Source organism: Euwallacea fornicatus, chromosome 11 (assembly GCF_040115645.1).
Source record: "Euwallacea fornicatus isolate EFF26 chromosome 11, ASM4011564v1, whole genome shotgun sequence".
In the NCBI taxonomy this organism is placed as follows: domain Eukaryota; kingdom Metazoa; phylum Arthropoda; class Insecta; order Coleoptera; family Curculionidae; genus Euwallacea; species Euwallacea fornicatus.
The window spans coordinates 4429804-4446731 of record NC_089551.1 but is presented as its reverse complement, the minus strand read 5'-3'; the positions used below and the strand labels follow the sequence as shown (position 1 = coordinate 4446731).

At 34.6% G+C, this 16928-nt stretch overlaps 4 protein-coding genes across 5 annotated transcripts; 1 reads left to right on the top strand and 3 right to left on the bottom strand.

The window, feature by feature from the left end:
* Positions 1 to 322: 322 nt before the first annotated feature.
* LOC136342251 (uncharacterized) lies at positions 323 to 7256 on the bottom strand. 2 transcript variants are annotated; one of them, XM_066287857.1, is made up of 4 exons: positions 7153 to 7256; positions 1564 to 1902; positions 1356 to 1508; positions 323 to 775 (listed from the first exon to the last, which is right to left on the bottom strand). In XM_066287857.1, the coding sequence occupies exons 1-4, from the start codon at positions 7240 to 7242 to the stop codon at positions 614 to 616; spliced, it is 744 nt and encodes a 247-aa protein (XP_066143954.1). In that variant the 5' UTR covers positions 7243 to 7256; the 3' UTR covers positions 323 to 613. The 2 variants fall into 2 exon arrangements, with proteins under 2 accessions (XP_066143954.1, XP_066143955.1); XM_066287858.1 differs by lacking the exon at positions 7153 to 7256 and adding an exon at positions 1956 to 2079.
* On the top strand, positions 2102 to 13672 carry fray (frayed). The gene is made up of 10 exons (XM_066287839.1): positions 2102 to 2236; positions 6946 to 7050; positions 9602 to 9831; positions 10742 to 11105; positions 11162 to 11327; positions 11379 to 11552; positions 11609 to 11785; positions 11844 to 12061; positions 12238 to 12424; positions 12479 to 13672. Exons 1-10 carry the CDS (start codon positions 2169 to 2171, stop codon positions 12554 to 12556), a joined length of 1767 nt encoding a protein of 588 aa, XP_066143936.1. The 5' UTR covers positions 2102 to 2168; the 3' UTR covers positions 12557 to 13672.
* Positions 13623 to 14604, bottom strand: CSN8 (COP9 signalosome subunit 8). Its single transcript, XM_066287863.1, has 4 exons — positions 14445 to 14604; positions 14319 to 14389; positions 14078 to 14259; positions 13623 to 14012 (listed from the first exon to the last, which is right to left on the bottom strand). The coding sequence occupies exons 1-4, from the start codon at positions 14499 to 14501 to the stop codon at positions 13762 to 13764; spliced, it is 561 nt and encodes a 186-aa protein (XP_066143960.1). The 5' UTR covers positions 14502 to 14604; the 3' UTR covers positions 13623 to 13761.
* A 191-nt stretch (positions 14605 to 14795) lies between these two features.
* On the bottom strand, positions 14796 to 16442 carry TfIIEalpha (transcription factor IIEalpha). The gene has a single exon (XM_066287846.1). The coding sequence runs from the start codon at positions 16268 to 16270 to the stop codon at positions 15041 to 15043; it is 1230 nt and encodes a 409-aa protein (XP_066143943.1). The 5' UTR covers positions 16271 to 16442; the 3' UTR covers positions 14796 to 15040.
* Positions 16443 to 16928: the final 486 nt, after the last annotated feature.

Here is a 16928-nt window from a genome sequence, read left to right as displayed (position 1 = left end):
TTTTAAACATTCTGTATAGTTTGCTGTGATTTTAAAATAATTTCCTAGTTATTTGCTAAAAGATATATCAACCTTTAATACATATTGTTAGATTACCCTGTGCATTGATGGCTAACAAAACCAGTGTTAAAATAGAATGGAATGCTGTTATGAAGTTATCTACTGTTGTTAGCTATTCACATTAGTACTTTACGGCTTTTTGTTCCCTCCGCCTCAAAAGATAGTCCACATCTCAATTAGTTCTCTACTTCATTATATTTCTGAAGCTCGTTTTCCCAGAGCAGTGGGATGTCCTTAGTTTAATAAAATAACACAGCGACCGTTTTGATTTTTCGTAAAGATATATTTTACTCTAATATGCAGTCAGATTTTGTTATCTCTGGATATAAACAGTATGTTAATACTCTAATACAGACAGAAAAAATGACAAAACACTTAAAACTTCAAAGTATAATAGCATTACATGTCTAGAAATATGAAAGACCTCACTGTATGCAGTTTACTACTACATATAACCTATTGACATTTTTAAGTATAGACATTATGCAGGAAAAAATAAGACTTAAGTGTATCAATAGCTTATGCTCTGCGGGAGGCTTTATCTATCAATCAATTATAAGTGAATTCTAAATTTGTAATGATATAGGCAATCACAACCGGAGGCCACTTCCATCTTCACAATATCCGACCAACAAAGGCTGGTTTGATTTCTTTTTAAGAAAAACCGGTTCATGTGCAATGTGGTGCATTTATTGGATCTAACCAGACAAACGTCCTGAAAAAGAAAAAATAACTTTTGTCAGTTTCGAAATATTTATGTATTAGTAGCATCTATTTAAAGACTAGAATGAAAATGCAGCTTTCTCTGGAGGTTTGCCGTTTATATTTCATATAAATATATAAATTACTCTCTTGAATAACATGTATTTACAATACTAAGTAAACGATGATTCATTCAGCGGTACACGCGTATATAGTTAAATGTTCAATTCAAACGCCCATATGGGTATTAAAGATAACAATAAACCAGTCAGTCCAGGTAAATTACATTGAACACAATGCGATATGCAGTCGTTAATCGTATTATAGAACGAATAGCATTAACTTTTGCTTATTAATATAATGATAATAACAGATGAAACATGTTGGAAAGCAGAACTTAGAATTTCCGTGAAAGACATTTGCATCCAGCACCCACGGCCTCGACAAAATGAGACCAACAGTTGGTGTTGTGAAGTTTTTTAAAAAATAGTTGCTCCTTTTCAATAGTTATACATTTACTGCCTAGCACGTAACAACTATCCTGAAAGTCATAATTAATCCTCTCAGCTATAATTTTATCTCTGGTTACTTACATGACTGGAGGATTGTGTGGTAGGTATGTGGTCTATTGGTATGGGGCTTGCTGGATGGCAGGTATACCCAGTGTAAGTTCTCGGGAAGAAATCATGTCCGGCTTCGTTGTGGTGATGCACTGTCCTCAAAACTCGACAAAGCACTTGATTTTTCTGCAATGCCAACTATATTACTACCTGTTCAAACATTCATAAGTTTCTTCAGCACCTTCTTCCTAGCATTCATGACATGAAACCCCCTTTTAACATCCATTTTGCTTCCAAAGTGCTCATCATTCACTTGGTCGACCCAGCTCTCCAAGGAGTCCTCCTCTTCGCCATTGCTCAGGTACAAAGCGCCGTCCTCGCCAGCTTTGAAGTCATCATTGTAATCATCAAAACGAGGCATTTGCTCCCCTTGAGCCAGGGACCAGTCAAAATCACGTAACTCTTCATCATAATCATGTTCAGATTCTTGTTCGGCAACGGCTTTGGGTATTGGCAGAATGATGTCTTGACGGTCCATGAGAACTGGGGCCAAGAGCGTCGATACGACGCATATCTGCACCTGGGTAATAAAGATGTCACTTTACGGCTTCCTACGTGCAAATCTAAACGCACTAATTGAGCTTAATAGATAAATTTGAGCGAGTCCCTTCTGAAAATGATCTTCTTTTAGCCATGATGCCTATTTTGTTGACTAACTGACGACGAGTGGTTGCAGTGTAGTGATTATCATTTTCGCGATTAACGTTAAAGGGCTTTGAATTACAGGTTTTTGTTACGTGGTGGTGAATGTTGGCCTACCAATAGAAACTGGAAAAGGTTAACAAGATGATTACGTGGGATCCTGACGAGAGCGACCAAACCGACCAAGGCTGTGCAGTGAAAGAGATCAAGAGGTAAAGTAATGCTCCACCCGGATATCTTAAGCACCAAGATAATGTTCTCATCTGATAGATGATAAGTAAATGGCACTGCAAAGTATATATTGGATATAAAGAAAAAATACACCTAATAAATATACATATATAATTGCAATTGCCTGAATTGGGATCTCGGGTGCTTGGGATATAAATAGATTTCTTTTTCTGCTGATGTATGATAAGGTCATTTTCATTTTCAAGCCTCTTGCCGTGTGACCCAGTCGAATTCATAAGTGGTACAGAGCGTTAAACGTATGAATGCGATATGTTACAGTGTGTCCCGGGGTAGGTAAAACGACTCTTGTAAAAGATAAAATTTTAAGTTTGCATTTTTCGAGGCTCAGTCCTGTTTGGCTAAGGCTATTTAAATTTTTTTAATTTTTAAATAAAAAATAGTTTTCTTATGAGATAACATCTAAGTCCCCACCACTTCAATTTCAAATTCTTGTGCAACTTTGGTCTTGCATATTTCGTCTCATGTTCCTTTCCCAAATCAAAAATTTCGACGGTTATTAATGGACACTGCCATGAAAGAACAAACACTGCCTAAGACTTCGAGATTCTATCTGGGGACACCCTGTATATGTCGGGTTTTTCACTTGCCAATATTTTAACAATACGAGATCTATTTATTCCGCGTTCGTAGGGCATCTGAGATATGCACACCTCCAGAAGAGCGAAGTCCCAGATGTATTGAGAAAAACAGAACAGACTGTTGCGTCACTCTTTCGGAGGTGCGGTCTTACGATCATTGACTAATGCATGCGAATCCAATTTCAAAACAGGCAAACCCGCCAAAAATGAAAAAAAAAATGGTGCAAGTTAATCTGAGCGGTCAGTAGAGTACCAAAGACAAGTTTTCACGGAGTTTGTAAAAGTGCTGCCATTCCGAATTGGAGGGCCCCCGGAAAATTATAGCACTAGCAAACTGGTATTATTTTTGTTGCAGATTAAAGGTACCAGCGTAGTTTAGTTTCTGGACACCCGGTATAAATATATTGGGCTATATAAAAAATTGCAATGAGCCAAATATGCAATGTGTAAGTGTGTAGTTATTTTGTCAGGGAAAAATTCCCTATTGGGACTGTCAGGGAGTCATATAACTAAAAACCATCATGCTATAACTGTATTGGATGTTTCTTAATGGCATGTTTCTTTAAGCGTATTTTAAGATAAAAACATAATATAAAACCATATCCTAAATTGCTTTCGCTTTGATTTACAGGGTGTTGAAGTTTCATTTCAATTTTCAGTAACTTCTTGTTATTTATAGATATAATTGACTTAAAATGGTAGTAACAATCATTTAGCATTACGAACAAACTGAAATAACCATTATTTAAAACACTCTACAAGGAGTTTCTTTTTTCGTGGTCCCTCTCAATGTAATCAGGAATTTTTTTTGTTATTGAGAACAATAGTTAAGAGATATTTGCATATATTAAGCTACTAATTTGGATTATAATCGCGTAATTGTTAAAAATGTCCTACCAAAATACTAGATTCTATCCTCCTTCTTATGGACTGCTAGAGTATATGAAAAATTCTAGGTGTATTTTAATAACATGACAAGCATTTACAATTTTCCAATAAAACCTTGTCGTTTTATCACATCTTTAGGTTAATCGGACTGAACGTGGTTAGATACTTGGGAGAAGATCTCTTAAACTATTATTCCTAATGAAAACACTGAAAAGGCAAAAAAGTTAATAGAAAACATAGGGGATTAAATGAAGTTAATATATAAAATTTTAAAATGTCATAAAAAAATTTCTGATATAAAATATTAAGAGCGAGCACGAAAAACTTAACGTCCTGTAGAGTACTTTGCATAATTGCTAGTTCAGTTTGTTTTTAATACAAAAATGACTGTTACAATCAATTTTGAGTTAATTATCTTTATAAATAAAAAACAAATTCATGAAAATTAAAAAAACAGAAACTTCAATACCCCGTAAATAAAAAGTGAAGCAATTTAGGACATGTTTTTATATAAAGTTTTATCTTAAAATAAACTAATGATTCACCCATTTCATTTTTTACCATCCATTTAGAAACACCCTGTGTACAAGGTGTTTCAAAACTATGGGATCAAACTTTTAGGGATTGTTCAGTGCTACAATAGATGACATCTGAGTATAAGAACCCGTGTCCTTAAATGTCTTCCTAAGGCGTTACGGCCTTATGAAACTTTAAGACACTTGTGCAAAAATGTGTTTTATCTGTTTATTTTGATTTATTTATACAAAACAATACTATAGAAATTGATCAGAATGTCATCTTTGAACTTCATTAGTACGGACCACATTGGACCGCCAGAAGTGATTCAGTGTTCCGTGAGCTCCTAGGTCGTCTGATCTAACATCTCTAGATTTCTTTCTGGGTGGACATGTAAAGTCTCTGGTTTATGAAACGCCAGTAAAAACAGAACGAAACCTGATTGCACTATTCACTACGGTATTTGAGGTCGTTCAAAACCATATGAAGTTTTTAGTTAAATCTGCAAAAACCAAGTACGTCGTTTAAAACAGATGCAATCAAATTCAAAGATGATATTTCGAGTAGTTACCGTAGTGTTAATTTGTAGCAATAAATTAAAATGAAACGTACTAAAACTCGTTGAGGCACATTGTTGCACATAACTGTCTTAAAGCACCATAAGGCCGTATCGCCTTGGGAAGACATTTGTGGACATAGGTTCTTATACCCATATACCTTTTATTATTGTATTGAACAATCTCTAGAAGTTTTATCTCATAATTTTGAAACACTCTGTATATACATTTACTTACTAGTGCGTCAAAATTCAATATCTTAGTAAATACGAGTTTTAGAAGGAAATATTTAAAATCAAAATTTTTAGTTGTCAAGAGGTATGTATCGTACAATTATTTTCAAATGTACAGGGTCTGTCATAAATATGTGATAGTTCCAAATTATATATTTTTTAAATGGTACCCCCAATTTTCATACCATTTTCGGATTTATTATTAGATTTTAAGGCGAGTTTATCTAAAGGGTTTTATGTCAGAAATTTACCATTTAGTAGTAAGTTATTCGGGAAAATTCTAAAAATTTCTTTCTAGATTACAACTATGTTTTGATCGAAATGGAGGCGAATTCAAGAATTTGTTGTGAAAACCTTATTTGCATAAAAATAAAATTATTTTCCGTACTTCTGTTACTGACCGTCGTCGGATATCGCGTAACATTTGTCTATGGTGACGTCACTAGGGCGACTTTTGAAACATTTAGAAGCCAAAAGGGGGCAACTTTCGGAAACTTAAAGGCTGCTGTGTTTAGGGATAGGGTAATAATAACAAAATGAATAGATTCTTAGATGCTGAACACGATGCAATTGAGAAAAATGCGGCACTCCCTTTGAAATAAGTAAGTTATAGGGATTTAAAATCATGCAACTTCGAACGCCTATTTCGAAGGGTTATGAAACTCTTTTTTTTTAAATTCAAATACTTGAAAACGTAGCTTATTAGGTCCTCTTGGAGCCTCCATGAGGCTGATTCCGACATTCACAGCGGTTAGGCTACAGCACCGATTTTTGCAATACCTTGCAGCTCATCACATATTTATAACGAATCCTGTACATTTGAAAATAATTTTAAAGTACGTACCCCTTAAAAACCAAAAACTTTCATATAAGACATTTTCTTTTAAAACTCATATTTACTGAGATATCGCACTTTGACGCACTAATGTGCAACCCTGTATATACAGGTTGTTTTCGAAATACATGTACTGATTACAGGGGATGATTTTAAGACAAAAAACAAGAGTTTTGTCTATACATACATCGCTTAAATTCACTTCCCACCCCGCAATGTTTACTCAAATCTAAACGGAAAAAAATATATTTTATTTTTTTCTCAAAAGGGAAAAGTGCCACAAAAGCCAAACTTGCTACGATGTATTCTCACTCAGGGATGACTCTCTTCCATACTTTATTAGATTTCTATTTTGTGTAAAAACAATTAAATACAGATCACAAAGACATTTTTCGTCCAAACAATTACATTTTTTAATTTTTTTAATATAAAAAAATATTCAATGGAAAATCTGTTCATTTTTTAAACTTTCTTACCGGGTGTTTTTTTGTTCTACATCTAATAGTTTTCGAAAAAAAGATGCTCACGCCTAAAGTAAATGTTGAAAATGTGCACCAAGTGCATCAATACAGGCTCGGCTTGGCCTGAGTAACGGTCTGCAAATTTTTGCAAAAATACCTGGTTTATTCCTAATTGTTTCTCATTCGTGCACAATCCGATTTTTAAGTTCATCTTCAGTTCCTATGAGTATATGATACACTAAAAGTCTTAGGTATCCTTAAACAAAAAATGTATTGAGTTTAATTCGGGTGACCTTTAGAGCGAGATGGAAGTGGATTTAAACCATAAGTGTATAGGGAAAAATCTCGTTTTTGCTTTAAAATGACCCCCTGGAATAAGTACTTGTACTTAGGAAACATCCTGTGTGTAGAAAATTTAGAACGTCGAAAACAAAAAATCATTAGCGATCTTTCTTCTTTCCTGGACCCTGTTCGTTTGGTACTCTATTATGAAGCATTATTTTGTCAAAATTACAACACTTAATTATTATTGTTTCTGAGTGGTGTGTGTCATATAAAACTGAGTATATTAGCTAGAACTCAATTTTTATTTGAATTTTAGCAGTTTTAGGAGGCGAAAATCTGGGGTTTACAAAATGGAACCGACTGAGGATCAGGTCGTTTTTCAAAACAACAGGTTTCTGAGCACTCTGATTATCGGGAAAAGGTAACTTTATAGGTACATTAAATTATGGTATAATAAGTTTTTTCACTCAATTTGAACCCAATTGCCTAATATAGACAGGCCAGGTTGTGTAGTAGTACTTACTGCAATCGCGATTTTTGCACTTTTAGACATCGTCACCAGAAAGGTATTTGCTGAATAAATCACATCAGTTTCACTACTAAGCTCTAACATTAAGTTATCCAGGTTTTATGCAACCGAGTGGTCTGAAAAAGTTGATATTTTTTATTTATTTGCCCAATCTGGAATTGATGTGTTAATCCTCTATGTGGGACCACAATTAATTAGTTGTGCCAAATGTTGCAAGTAATCATGATGATATACTGCATAACATAAATCTGGAAATTATTGCGCCAGCTCTTCTCTCCTTTAGTTCCCTCTACTTTCGTTTGCATTCGCTCACAACAGGTAGTGTTTTTTTGTAAAAAAAACGCTTATGAATAAAACTTTAATCTATTTTGTTTAAACTATTTATTCATCATCTTCCATGTCATTTCTAACATTTATAGTACACCAGGCCTATCTATGCACAAATGTTTCGTGTAGTATACCCTGTACATTACCCTCATTTGCAACCTGTCTCAATAGGTTTAATTAAATCATTCATTAGATTATTGAATCAGGCCCTTATAGTCAGTTATTTAATTTTCAGGCCCTCACATTTGGTAACATATCGTCACCTGAACAAATATTTCTTAGCGTTTATTGTATTTGGCATAAATGGCTAATCAGAGCTGTAATTAACACGAATTAAATAGGTACGCGGTTCGCAGTAAACATGAAGAAATTGAGGACTTTTCTCGGCTGCCAATGACTTTGCCAACCACCTACGCCTGTGTGTTATTTTTTTTATTGGTATTAGCGGGTAGGCACCGTTCACTTGAGTTCAATCAATTTTTTGCAAAACTAGAAAAGGTATCCGGAAAGGTCATGTCGTAAATTCATGAGGTTATAGAGAAAGCTAAAATAATGCTAATGCTTCATATAAAAAATTTCTTAACAACCTTCATTACCAAGTTATTCGATCTTAAAGTAAGAAATTAAAAAAAGTATTTTTGTTGTCTCTTTTAAAGATTTATCATATATAATTATTATACACAATATGCTAAACGGTGCATCGGAAGAAACAGAATGAATTGAGCATTTTTCTTCTAAATGAAATGAAATTTCCAAATATAAGGTTTATTTTAATAAAAGGCAGTGGCGTATCATTTTTTCTTTAAAAATGTGCTGAGATGTGTCTATCCACACGCGACTCGTGAAATTAACGATCACATTTTTGCATAAACAAATGAATCTATATTAACTGTCACAACGTGCCAAATTTCATTTACGTATCTCACGCGATTTTAAAGATATCAGTAAGAATTTCTTTTATTAATATAACTTTAAACATTCTGTACCTTCCATATGAAGTATTTTTGAAATATGGTTTATACCTATAGGAAACCACAATATTTTGCAACGTACTATCGTGGAACAAAATGAAACACTTATGGCACGCCCTGTATATAAAAATCAGGCGTATGCTTGCGAAAATCGTATGTATCTAACTTCAATAATAACCGAAGTACTCAGTAAAGCGACCCTATTAAAAACATTCCGTATACTATTTTCCCACCACCATTATCCATACAGAAAAAAAGATCCAAAATCTACCCAATCGGGAATCGAACTCGAATGGTCAGAGCTGACATTCGGTAGTACTGTTCTTGACATTTTATTGATTATTATTTTTAATATGCCTAAAGTGTAGTTGAGTTATTGTTTTGGATATATTTGCTCTAATTGACTTCCTTTTTCTAGAGCGGTATATTGCATTGTGATGATAATTTATTTATTTTTGTTAACACACGTGTGTCCTAGCAATTTCAGACATGCGCATGTGTTACTATTTGTTTGCGCGATTCATATTTGTTTTTGTTATACATATTTTTGTAAAAGTTGTGAGAAAAGAGTTTTGCGGCAAAGGTAGAAACAATAATTGTTCTACATACTACAGTTACTTAACGGCCATGAAATTATATTATTTTGAACCCATATTTTTGCAATTTTACGTCTTTTTACCACGCCGACAAATGGACGCGTAAATACATAATGTTCCGGATAAATAGCGCATGACCATTTAAAAAATTACACCTGACCGTGAACCGTAACGAAGGCGTTGATTCAACGTTATCCTCAAGTACTTGACGTTAGACGTTTTCTGAAATAGTACTCTGGATCGGGTTGTTCATTGATCTGCATCAGCTGATTTTTAACCAATCTGATTGATTTCCAATGATACCTAACCAATCCGTATCAACTATTTGGATTATCACGTAATCCATCGCAGCCAATCGGACCGGAGAACAATTCGATTGGTTGACAATCAGCTGATAGGGGTGAATTCGACGCTGTTCTTCGTTTCCGAAAAAGCCTATTGACAATTTTTTTTGTTAACAATTAACCGTTAGCAATTGTTAGTCAAAATGTAACATGGAAGGAATAATTACGATGAACTATAAATGATCTTATATTTTTGCCTTCGTAGGAAAATATCAGATGAATTATTACCGCCCGGGAGTCAAGGCATCTTCCGACAAAGGCCCCAAAGCACAGACTTAGCCCAGGTGACGCTAGGTGGCTATGCCCTGGCTGTCAAACAGTCGATCGGTAATATAGGAAATATTATTCTGTCAAGAAAAATGGCCGGGTCAACGTCGCAGCCGTCAGTGCCCTGGCCAAATTCTCCCGATGATTATGAGCTTGGAAAAGTGATCGGTCAGTATTTGTTTCCAACAAATTGTCCACAAAAAAACCTTTAATTTGGTATATTACTCATTACAGGTCATTTCGTGATAGTGCAGTAAATGAGCGATCTGTTAGTGTATTTAGGTTATGTACTTTTTTGGTGCCATTTAATATGTGTTTGAATTTCGGTGTCTGCCTTCTCAAGGCTGTCCCTAATGTGCGAAATTTTCATCTATGATCAATTAAGGGGCAGTTATTACCTTAGTGGTGAATTATATCTCTCCCAGGACCCCAATGGTCCAGTTATTTTTAAATTTTTGACCTATATTTAATTAGCGTTTTCTATAAAAATTACTATAACTTTTTATCCCCCATCGCAGTAATAAAAACGATAAAAACTATTTGCAATCGAAATCGAAATTGGTTTGAGATGAGTCAACTGTTCTCCTTTTCATTAAAAATCATTTGAAAATTTTGGTTTTCACAAAATTTCAGAGTTCAATGACACCAGAATCTAAATATTTATCTAATTCTAAATACATAAAAATAATATGGGAATAATAATTATTTGAAAGCTAGTTAAAATCACCTTTTATCTGAAATATTGTTAGTAGACTGTACATTGTATTTCAAATTCAAACCACAGCTTTGGAATATCAATCTTTTGGCAGCTCTCAGAATTTGAAGTATTCATTGCACTGTAGTTAAGTGCTTATTTACTTGTACTTGTTTCAAAGTTTAACTTTGCATCCTTGATAAGTATACCTATACATATTTATATTGATCATTAGCTGATAACTTACTATACTTGCAAATCTTCTTCTCTGTATAACTTATAAGTTATATAGAGAAGCTCTTTATGAATTTTTTTATATAGAATAAATTATGTAGATCGAGTTTTTAGTAGTGTTTTCAGTTCTCTAATTGTGCTCTTAATTAGGTGTTGGTGCAACAGCAGTAGTTCATGGTGCCTTCTGCAAACCACGTAACGAAAAATGTGCCATCAAGCGAATCAATTTAGAAAAATGGAATACCTCTATGGATGAATTACTTAAGGAGATTCAGGCAATGTCTTCATGCAACCATGAAAATGTGGTAACTTACTACACAAGTTTTGTGGTGCGAGAGGAACTCTGGCTTGTACTAAAACTCCTTGAAGGTGGAAGCTTGTTGGACATAATAAAACATAAAATGAGGGCGTCAAATTGTAAACATGGAGTGTTTGATGAGGCTACTATAGCTACTGTATTAAAGGAAGTCCTCAAAGGGCTTGAATACTTCCACAGTAATGGGCAAATTCATCGGTAAATTTTTGACAAAACACTATTTTGATATTATACTTTTATATTGGATTTTGCAGAGATATTAAAGCAGGTAATATCCTGCTTGGAGAAGATGGTACAGTTCAAATAGCTGACTTTGGGGTGTCTGCTTGGCTGGCTACTGGTAGAGATCTCTCAAGAGAAAAAGTGAGGCATACCTTTGTTGGAACTCCTTGTTGGATGGCCCCAGAGGTTATGGAGCAGGTCTGTAAGCTAATGTCTTCAATGCCATTTGCTGAATTAAGTAATTTCTAGGATCATGGTTATGATTTCAAAGCAGACATTTGGTCTTTTGGGATAACAGCAATAGAGATGGCCACAGGAACTGCACCATATCATAAATATCCTCCTATGAAAGTGCTTATGTTGACCTTACAAAATGATCCGCCAAATTTGGATACAGGTGCAGAAGAAAAAGACCAGTACAAGGTTAGGAAATGTGTTTTTAATTTTGGCATTAATTATAAAAAAGTTATACCTTTTAGGCTTATGGTAAAACATTTAGGAAAATGATCACTGATTGCCTACAGAAAGAGGCCTCAAAAAGGCCATCAGCTTCAGAACTGTTAAAACATACTTTTTTTAAGAAAGCCAAAGATAAAAAATATTTACAACAAACTTTGGTTGCAATAGGACCCAGTCTAGAGACTAGAGTACAAAAGGTATTAAAATGTTAGTGTTACCTTCTTTTTTTATATACTTAAGGTATAAATAATGTAGGCTTCAAAAAGACAGCCCGGTGCTTCGGGACGACTGCATCGAAAAGAAACTGGTGAATGGGTGTGGTCTAGTGAAGATGAGGAGGGCGGTGACGGGTCAAGTGAAAGTGACACTGACTCTAAACCCATGAACACTTTGGTTTCAGCAGGTTCTTCTGGGTCAGACCACGAAAGTAGTGAAAGTGAGCCACCTCCAGTCAATTTAGTATTAAGAATGAGGTAAGAGAAATCTGACGAGTGTGCTTGAAATCCTGGATTTATCCCAGTTTGTTTTGACGGTTCCAGAGAACCACACATTATATTAGGTTTGTTTGATCTATTTTAAGGGGAAATTTAACGTCGTTACCCGTGCAAATTCTACATCGCTAAACTATAAATTCCGTTTTATTTTTTAGAAACGCCAAACGGGAATTGAACGACATACGCTTTGAATTCTCAGTCGGTAAAGACTCGGCCGAAGGCATTGCCAGTGAGTTAGTAGGGGCAGGCTTGGTAGATAGCAAAGACATTACAGCTATAGCTGAAAATCTACATAAGTTGATCGAGCAAAGACATACACTAAAAGTAGTCACTTTTCAATTGGTAAGTATATTGATAAAGGAGTTTCATTAAATTCTAACACGCTTTCTTTTTCAGCAATCTGGCGTTGCTAGTGACGAAACGCCGGACGATAAAGCGCTTATAGGTTATGCACAAATTTCCATTACAGATTGAGACACGACACGGACTGTAATTTGATTGCTTTTGGCCGGTGTTCAGTTGTCTTACTTCCCCTTATGGACACGTGATTATCATTCTGCATAAGTATTAGATGTTCAGAGTTTCAGTTAGTTATTGTGTTATAGCAATTTGGGTTGAAGTAATTTTGAAACTTTACCAATTTCACGCTGTTTGTTCAAACAAAAGGAGGTTTAGTTTCGGGTTCTCTTTAGAAATGATCAGTGTTAAACCCTCTACAGGTGACACTTTGTTGAATTGTTGTTAATCTAGTTCAACTGAACTATTATACAAGTAATCACATGATTCCTAAACGAAGCAACAATTTCGTGTAAGAACCACGTGCCCATGATAACTATTAGTTTTATATTATTACAACATAAATTAGCGTAGTCTTTGATTGACAGCTAAGGAATCTTAATTGGCCACGTTAATTGCTATACTTCTTTCTGCTATCAATACATCTCACAGAACTTATATTTCTTGAGTTAAATTGTTTGGTACAGCATTACATTTATAGTTTTTAATTTTCTAGTACAAAACTGTGGAAGGAAGCTAGTGGCTCGTTTTTCTGGTAATTCCAACGTTGTCGGAATATCAGAATAAATTTTTCTTCGATGGTTTTCGCGCCTTTTTGTACTTAAAAAGATCGATAAGTACCGTTGTGCAATCGTAAAATTCCTAATTCTTAAGATAAAACAATATTGCATAAGTTTTTATAGTGTGCCGTGCCCTTTCCAAAATTTTAGTTTCAATAAAACATGAACTATATCATATTACGTTCTTTGTTCAAAGATGAGATAAAAATGTTGAGTTCCTTGACAGCCATAAGTTAAAATTAAGTAAGTTAAAACATGTTTTGGCCTACTTTCACTAGATTTGTCAATTTTTTTGTAGTAATAGCTTTTCGCTATAAATTCCTATTGGAAGAAATTGACAATTTGGCGATTTAGTGGGCTTTTGAAATTATGAACTTGCAGGCGTGCCAATGTTATAAAAGATTCCCTGTATGACTATGTTTGAAAAGAATTCCAGGTAATTGGGAAAAGGGAATGAGTCTGTATACATATATTATAATTTATTCCAATAAAGAGTTCGCTGCATTATTTTAAACTGACTTTTTACATTCAATCGCACCTTCCTCAAAAAAAATCGACTCTTATTGCTCAAATACAGAATCTTAAATATAGAAGAAATGATAATTAATTTTCCAAAAAACATACAAAATCAGTTAATTTATACAACTGATCTTCACTGCTTGGTGGGGGTACTGACTCACTTAGCTGTCTAACAGGATAAACTATTTTTGTATCTTGTTCTATGCGCCACCCTTTCTCTATGCAAGCCTGAATGCAAAGGTCAGGTGGCAATCCAGTCATTGCCACTACAGTCTCTAAGGTTATAGAGGAATATGCTTGTGATATCAAATCCACAGCCCTCGATCTCACCACAACTAGAAACAGTAAAATGCAACAAAATGGCTCTTGTATTTACTCATGTCTATTTAATATGTTTTACTTTGAACTTTTTTCATAATTTCAGCTACAGTGTCAGACCAACTAACTGCATTTAATGCTTTATAGGTGGAAGGAAAGTCACTTTTCCACAAGTGTTGTCCTACTGTCCAAATGTGGCTTAATTCAGGATTAGCTGTTTTAATACTTGCAGGAATCCTTTTCCATAAGAATTTGGCATTACATCTGGAAGACAACGGTTTCTTAATTCAGATCAAATCAGGACCAGAATCTGAGTGACTTACAAATTATTTTGATAAAGATAGATCGCCAATAATTGGGAATAAATTTGGGCGCTAGCAACTCCTGTTGGGGCCTAAAACCATTTGTATTTGCACAGGCATTGGATACCAAAGAATTTTGAAACATACCTCTAGCTCTTGGCGTTCCAGATCGTCTGCCAATTTGTCAATATTATTTATAAGCATTTTCTTTATTTTACTTGATTATTTACAAATTAAAATGACGCTTCTGTGTTTTATTTCTTTGGTATTTTTTTAAAATAATTTTCAGTAAATGTCAATTTATTGACATTATGGACATTGAGTCTTCATACTGACTTTTGACATTCTTCATCAACAAACAAACAAAACAAATAGAACGTTTAGTTCGGTTTGTGACGTCAGTAAGATTAAATATATTTAAAAGAAAACGCGGAAAGAACTAATAGTAAATTTCAACTTAATTGGAAAAAAAAAATTTCATTTATATATACACAACAATCTCTAATGACTGTGCTTTTAATACTTATAGTAACATGATTGGGATCCCTTTACTCATTGTACATTATTTTGTAATTTCAGATAAAACATAAGTATGGCCATCACGAAACAATGTGTAATGTCTATGTATGTTCTATGTGTGGCTACAGTTAACACACTATATACTTAAAAAAATATTTAACTAATATTCTGTAACCATGATATTATCCACTAACTAGCTGATCAGCCACCCAAAAAAGGAAAAATCAGTAATTCATGTGAGAATAGTAATCCTGAAAAACTTGAACATAAATTTCCTTTTCTGCTTGTGTCATTTCATTTATAATACTATCATTAATATTTGTAATCAAAAAGCTTTTATTGCCTACATTGACTGTTGGTACCCCACTATCATCCTCATCTTCACTATCCATAGTCTCTACATCCTCCATGGTGATTTTATCATCTTTTGAAGCATTTGACTCTGAGTCAGAATCATTATTTGTAGCTAAACCTTTAATAGCATTGGAAGTTTGGTTAGTTGAGCGCTTTTCATGGGCTAATAGTACACTCATAATGTCATCATTTTTAGCTGATTGGCTGTTAGATTCTTCTATCTGATCTATTTCACCAATCTTTGATTCATCTTGTGTTGTGTTTGATGAAATGACAGTGGACTCTGTCATCCATATTGGTGCCTCTTTGTGGTTTGAAGGGGCAGTTGCACTAGATTCTTCACCAATTGTGATATCAACCCGCGTCTCTTCTACAGCAAAGCCAGAGGTTCTTGTAGCTTCTCCTGACCATTCTTGTGATGGCAGGAAAGATTTCTTCTCGAGACCTCTTATAGTGCTAATGTCTACTGGTTCAGGTTCTAGCACCTCAGGGGCTAATTTGATGCCTTCCACTTCACGCAGTAAAATATACAAGGGCTCAAGCTGCTCATTGAACTTCGCTAATAACAGTCTGGAATCTTTCTTTGGTAAGGCTGATGAATCCTCTTCTACAACCTCTTTGCAATAGGTACATCGAAATTGTTCAGACATAAAATCAAACAATTGATCTGCTTCAAGATCAGTAAAAGTTTTTAGACAAGCCAAACATTTGAAGCTAGCTCTGCTGGTTGCATCCCTTTCTTCAGTCTCCAGCCTCTTTCGCATGAGATCCAACTTATACTTAACTACATTCACAAAACTTTTATAGTTAATAAAATAGTAATTGACCTTTTGCGCTTTGCTGTCCGCCCCGGTTTCCATGCGAAGCCTCACTTGAATAAATTTATCATTTCTCAAAATTGCTATTCGAGCTCGTAACATTTTTCTTTCAAATTTTAGTAGCTCACATATATCATCCTCTTTCATGCAGGGATTTCTGACTAACATATCCACGATAAGAGCATCTTCGATGCTATAGAAGCCCCTGACTACTAAACGGGCTAGCTGCTTAAGGCTACTTGGAACTTCTGTTACAAGTCGTTCTTCAATAACAGCACTCATGGCTCTTGGGTGGTGAACTTAGTAGTGTTTCATTTCGATGTTCTCATAAACTTTACTACTACTATTTTAGCAATCAAATAATATCAACAAGTAGAAAAATTAAAAATAAATAAAGGAAAGTAAATTTGTAGGTTACCTGGTGCATCCACCACAGATTTGACTCATTTGACAATTGATTTTAGTATATACTTATTTGTTTTGTGAAGCTCCGAAATTAGAACTGGCATCATGGCTAAGCCAGCTGCAGTGTAGTGTATAGTTCATCTATCATCGATGCTCCGAGATGTCTCATTCAAAAAATTAAGAAAATCGCCCAATACGTAGACTGTTGTCAATCAAAATCAATCAGAAACCATTCAATTTAACTTTAAAATGTACATTCTACACAATTGCCATGATACCGTATGGTCTAAATTATAATGAAAATACGGACAGAACTTTTCCAGCAACTAAACGACGTAAAAAACAAAACGGGGAACGTAATTGAGTACGCGAAATGTGCCATAACCGACCTTTCTATATTATTAAAAAGGCGGGAGTTTAAAAATAAATATAAATTCTGCACTTTATGGCGACCGCAAATAGACGAATGCATATCCAAATCAACAGTTTGCAAAAACTTCAGAAGAGCTGTTGAATAAGTACCAAATAGCAGCAG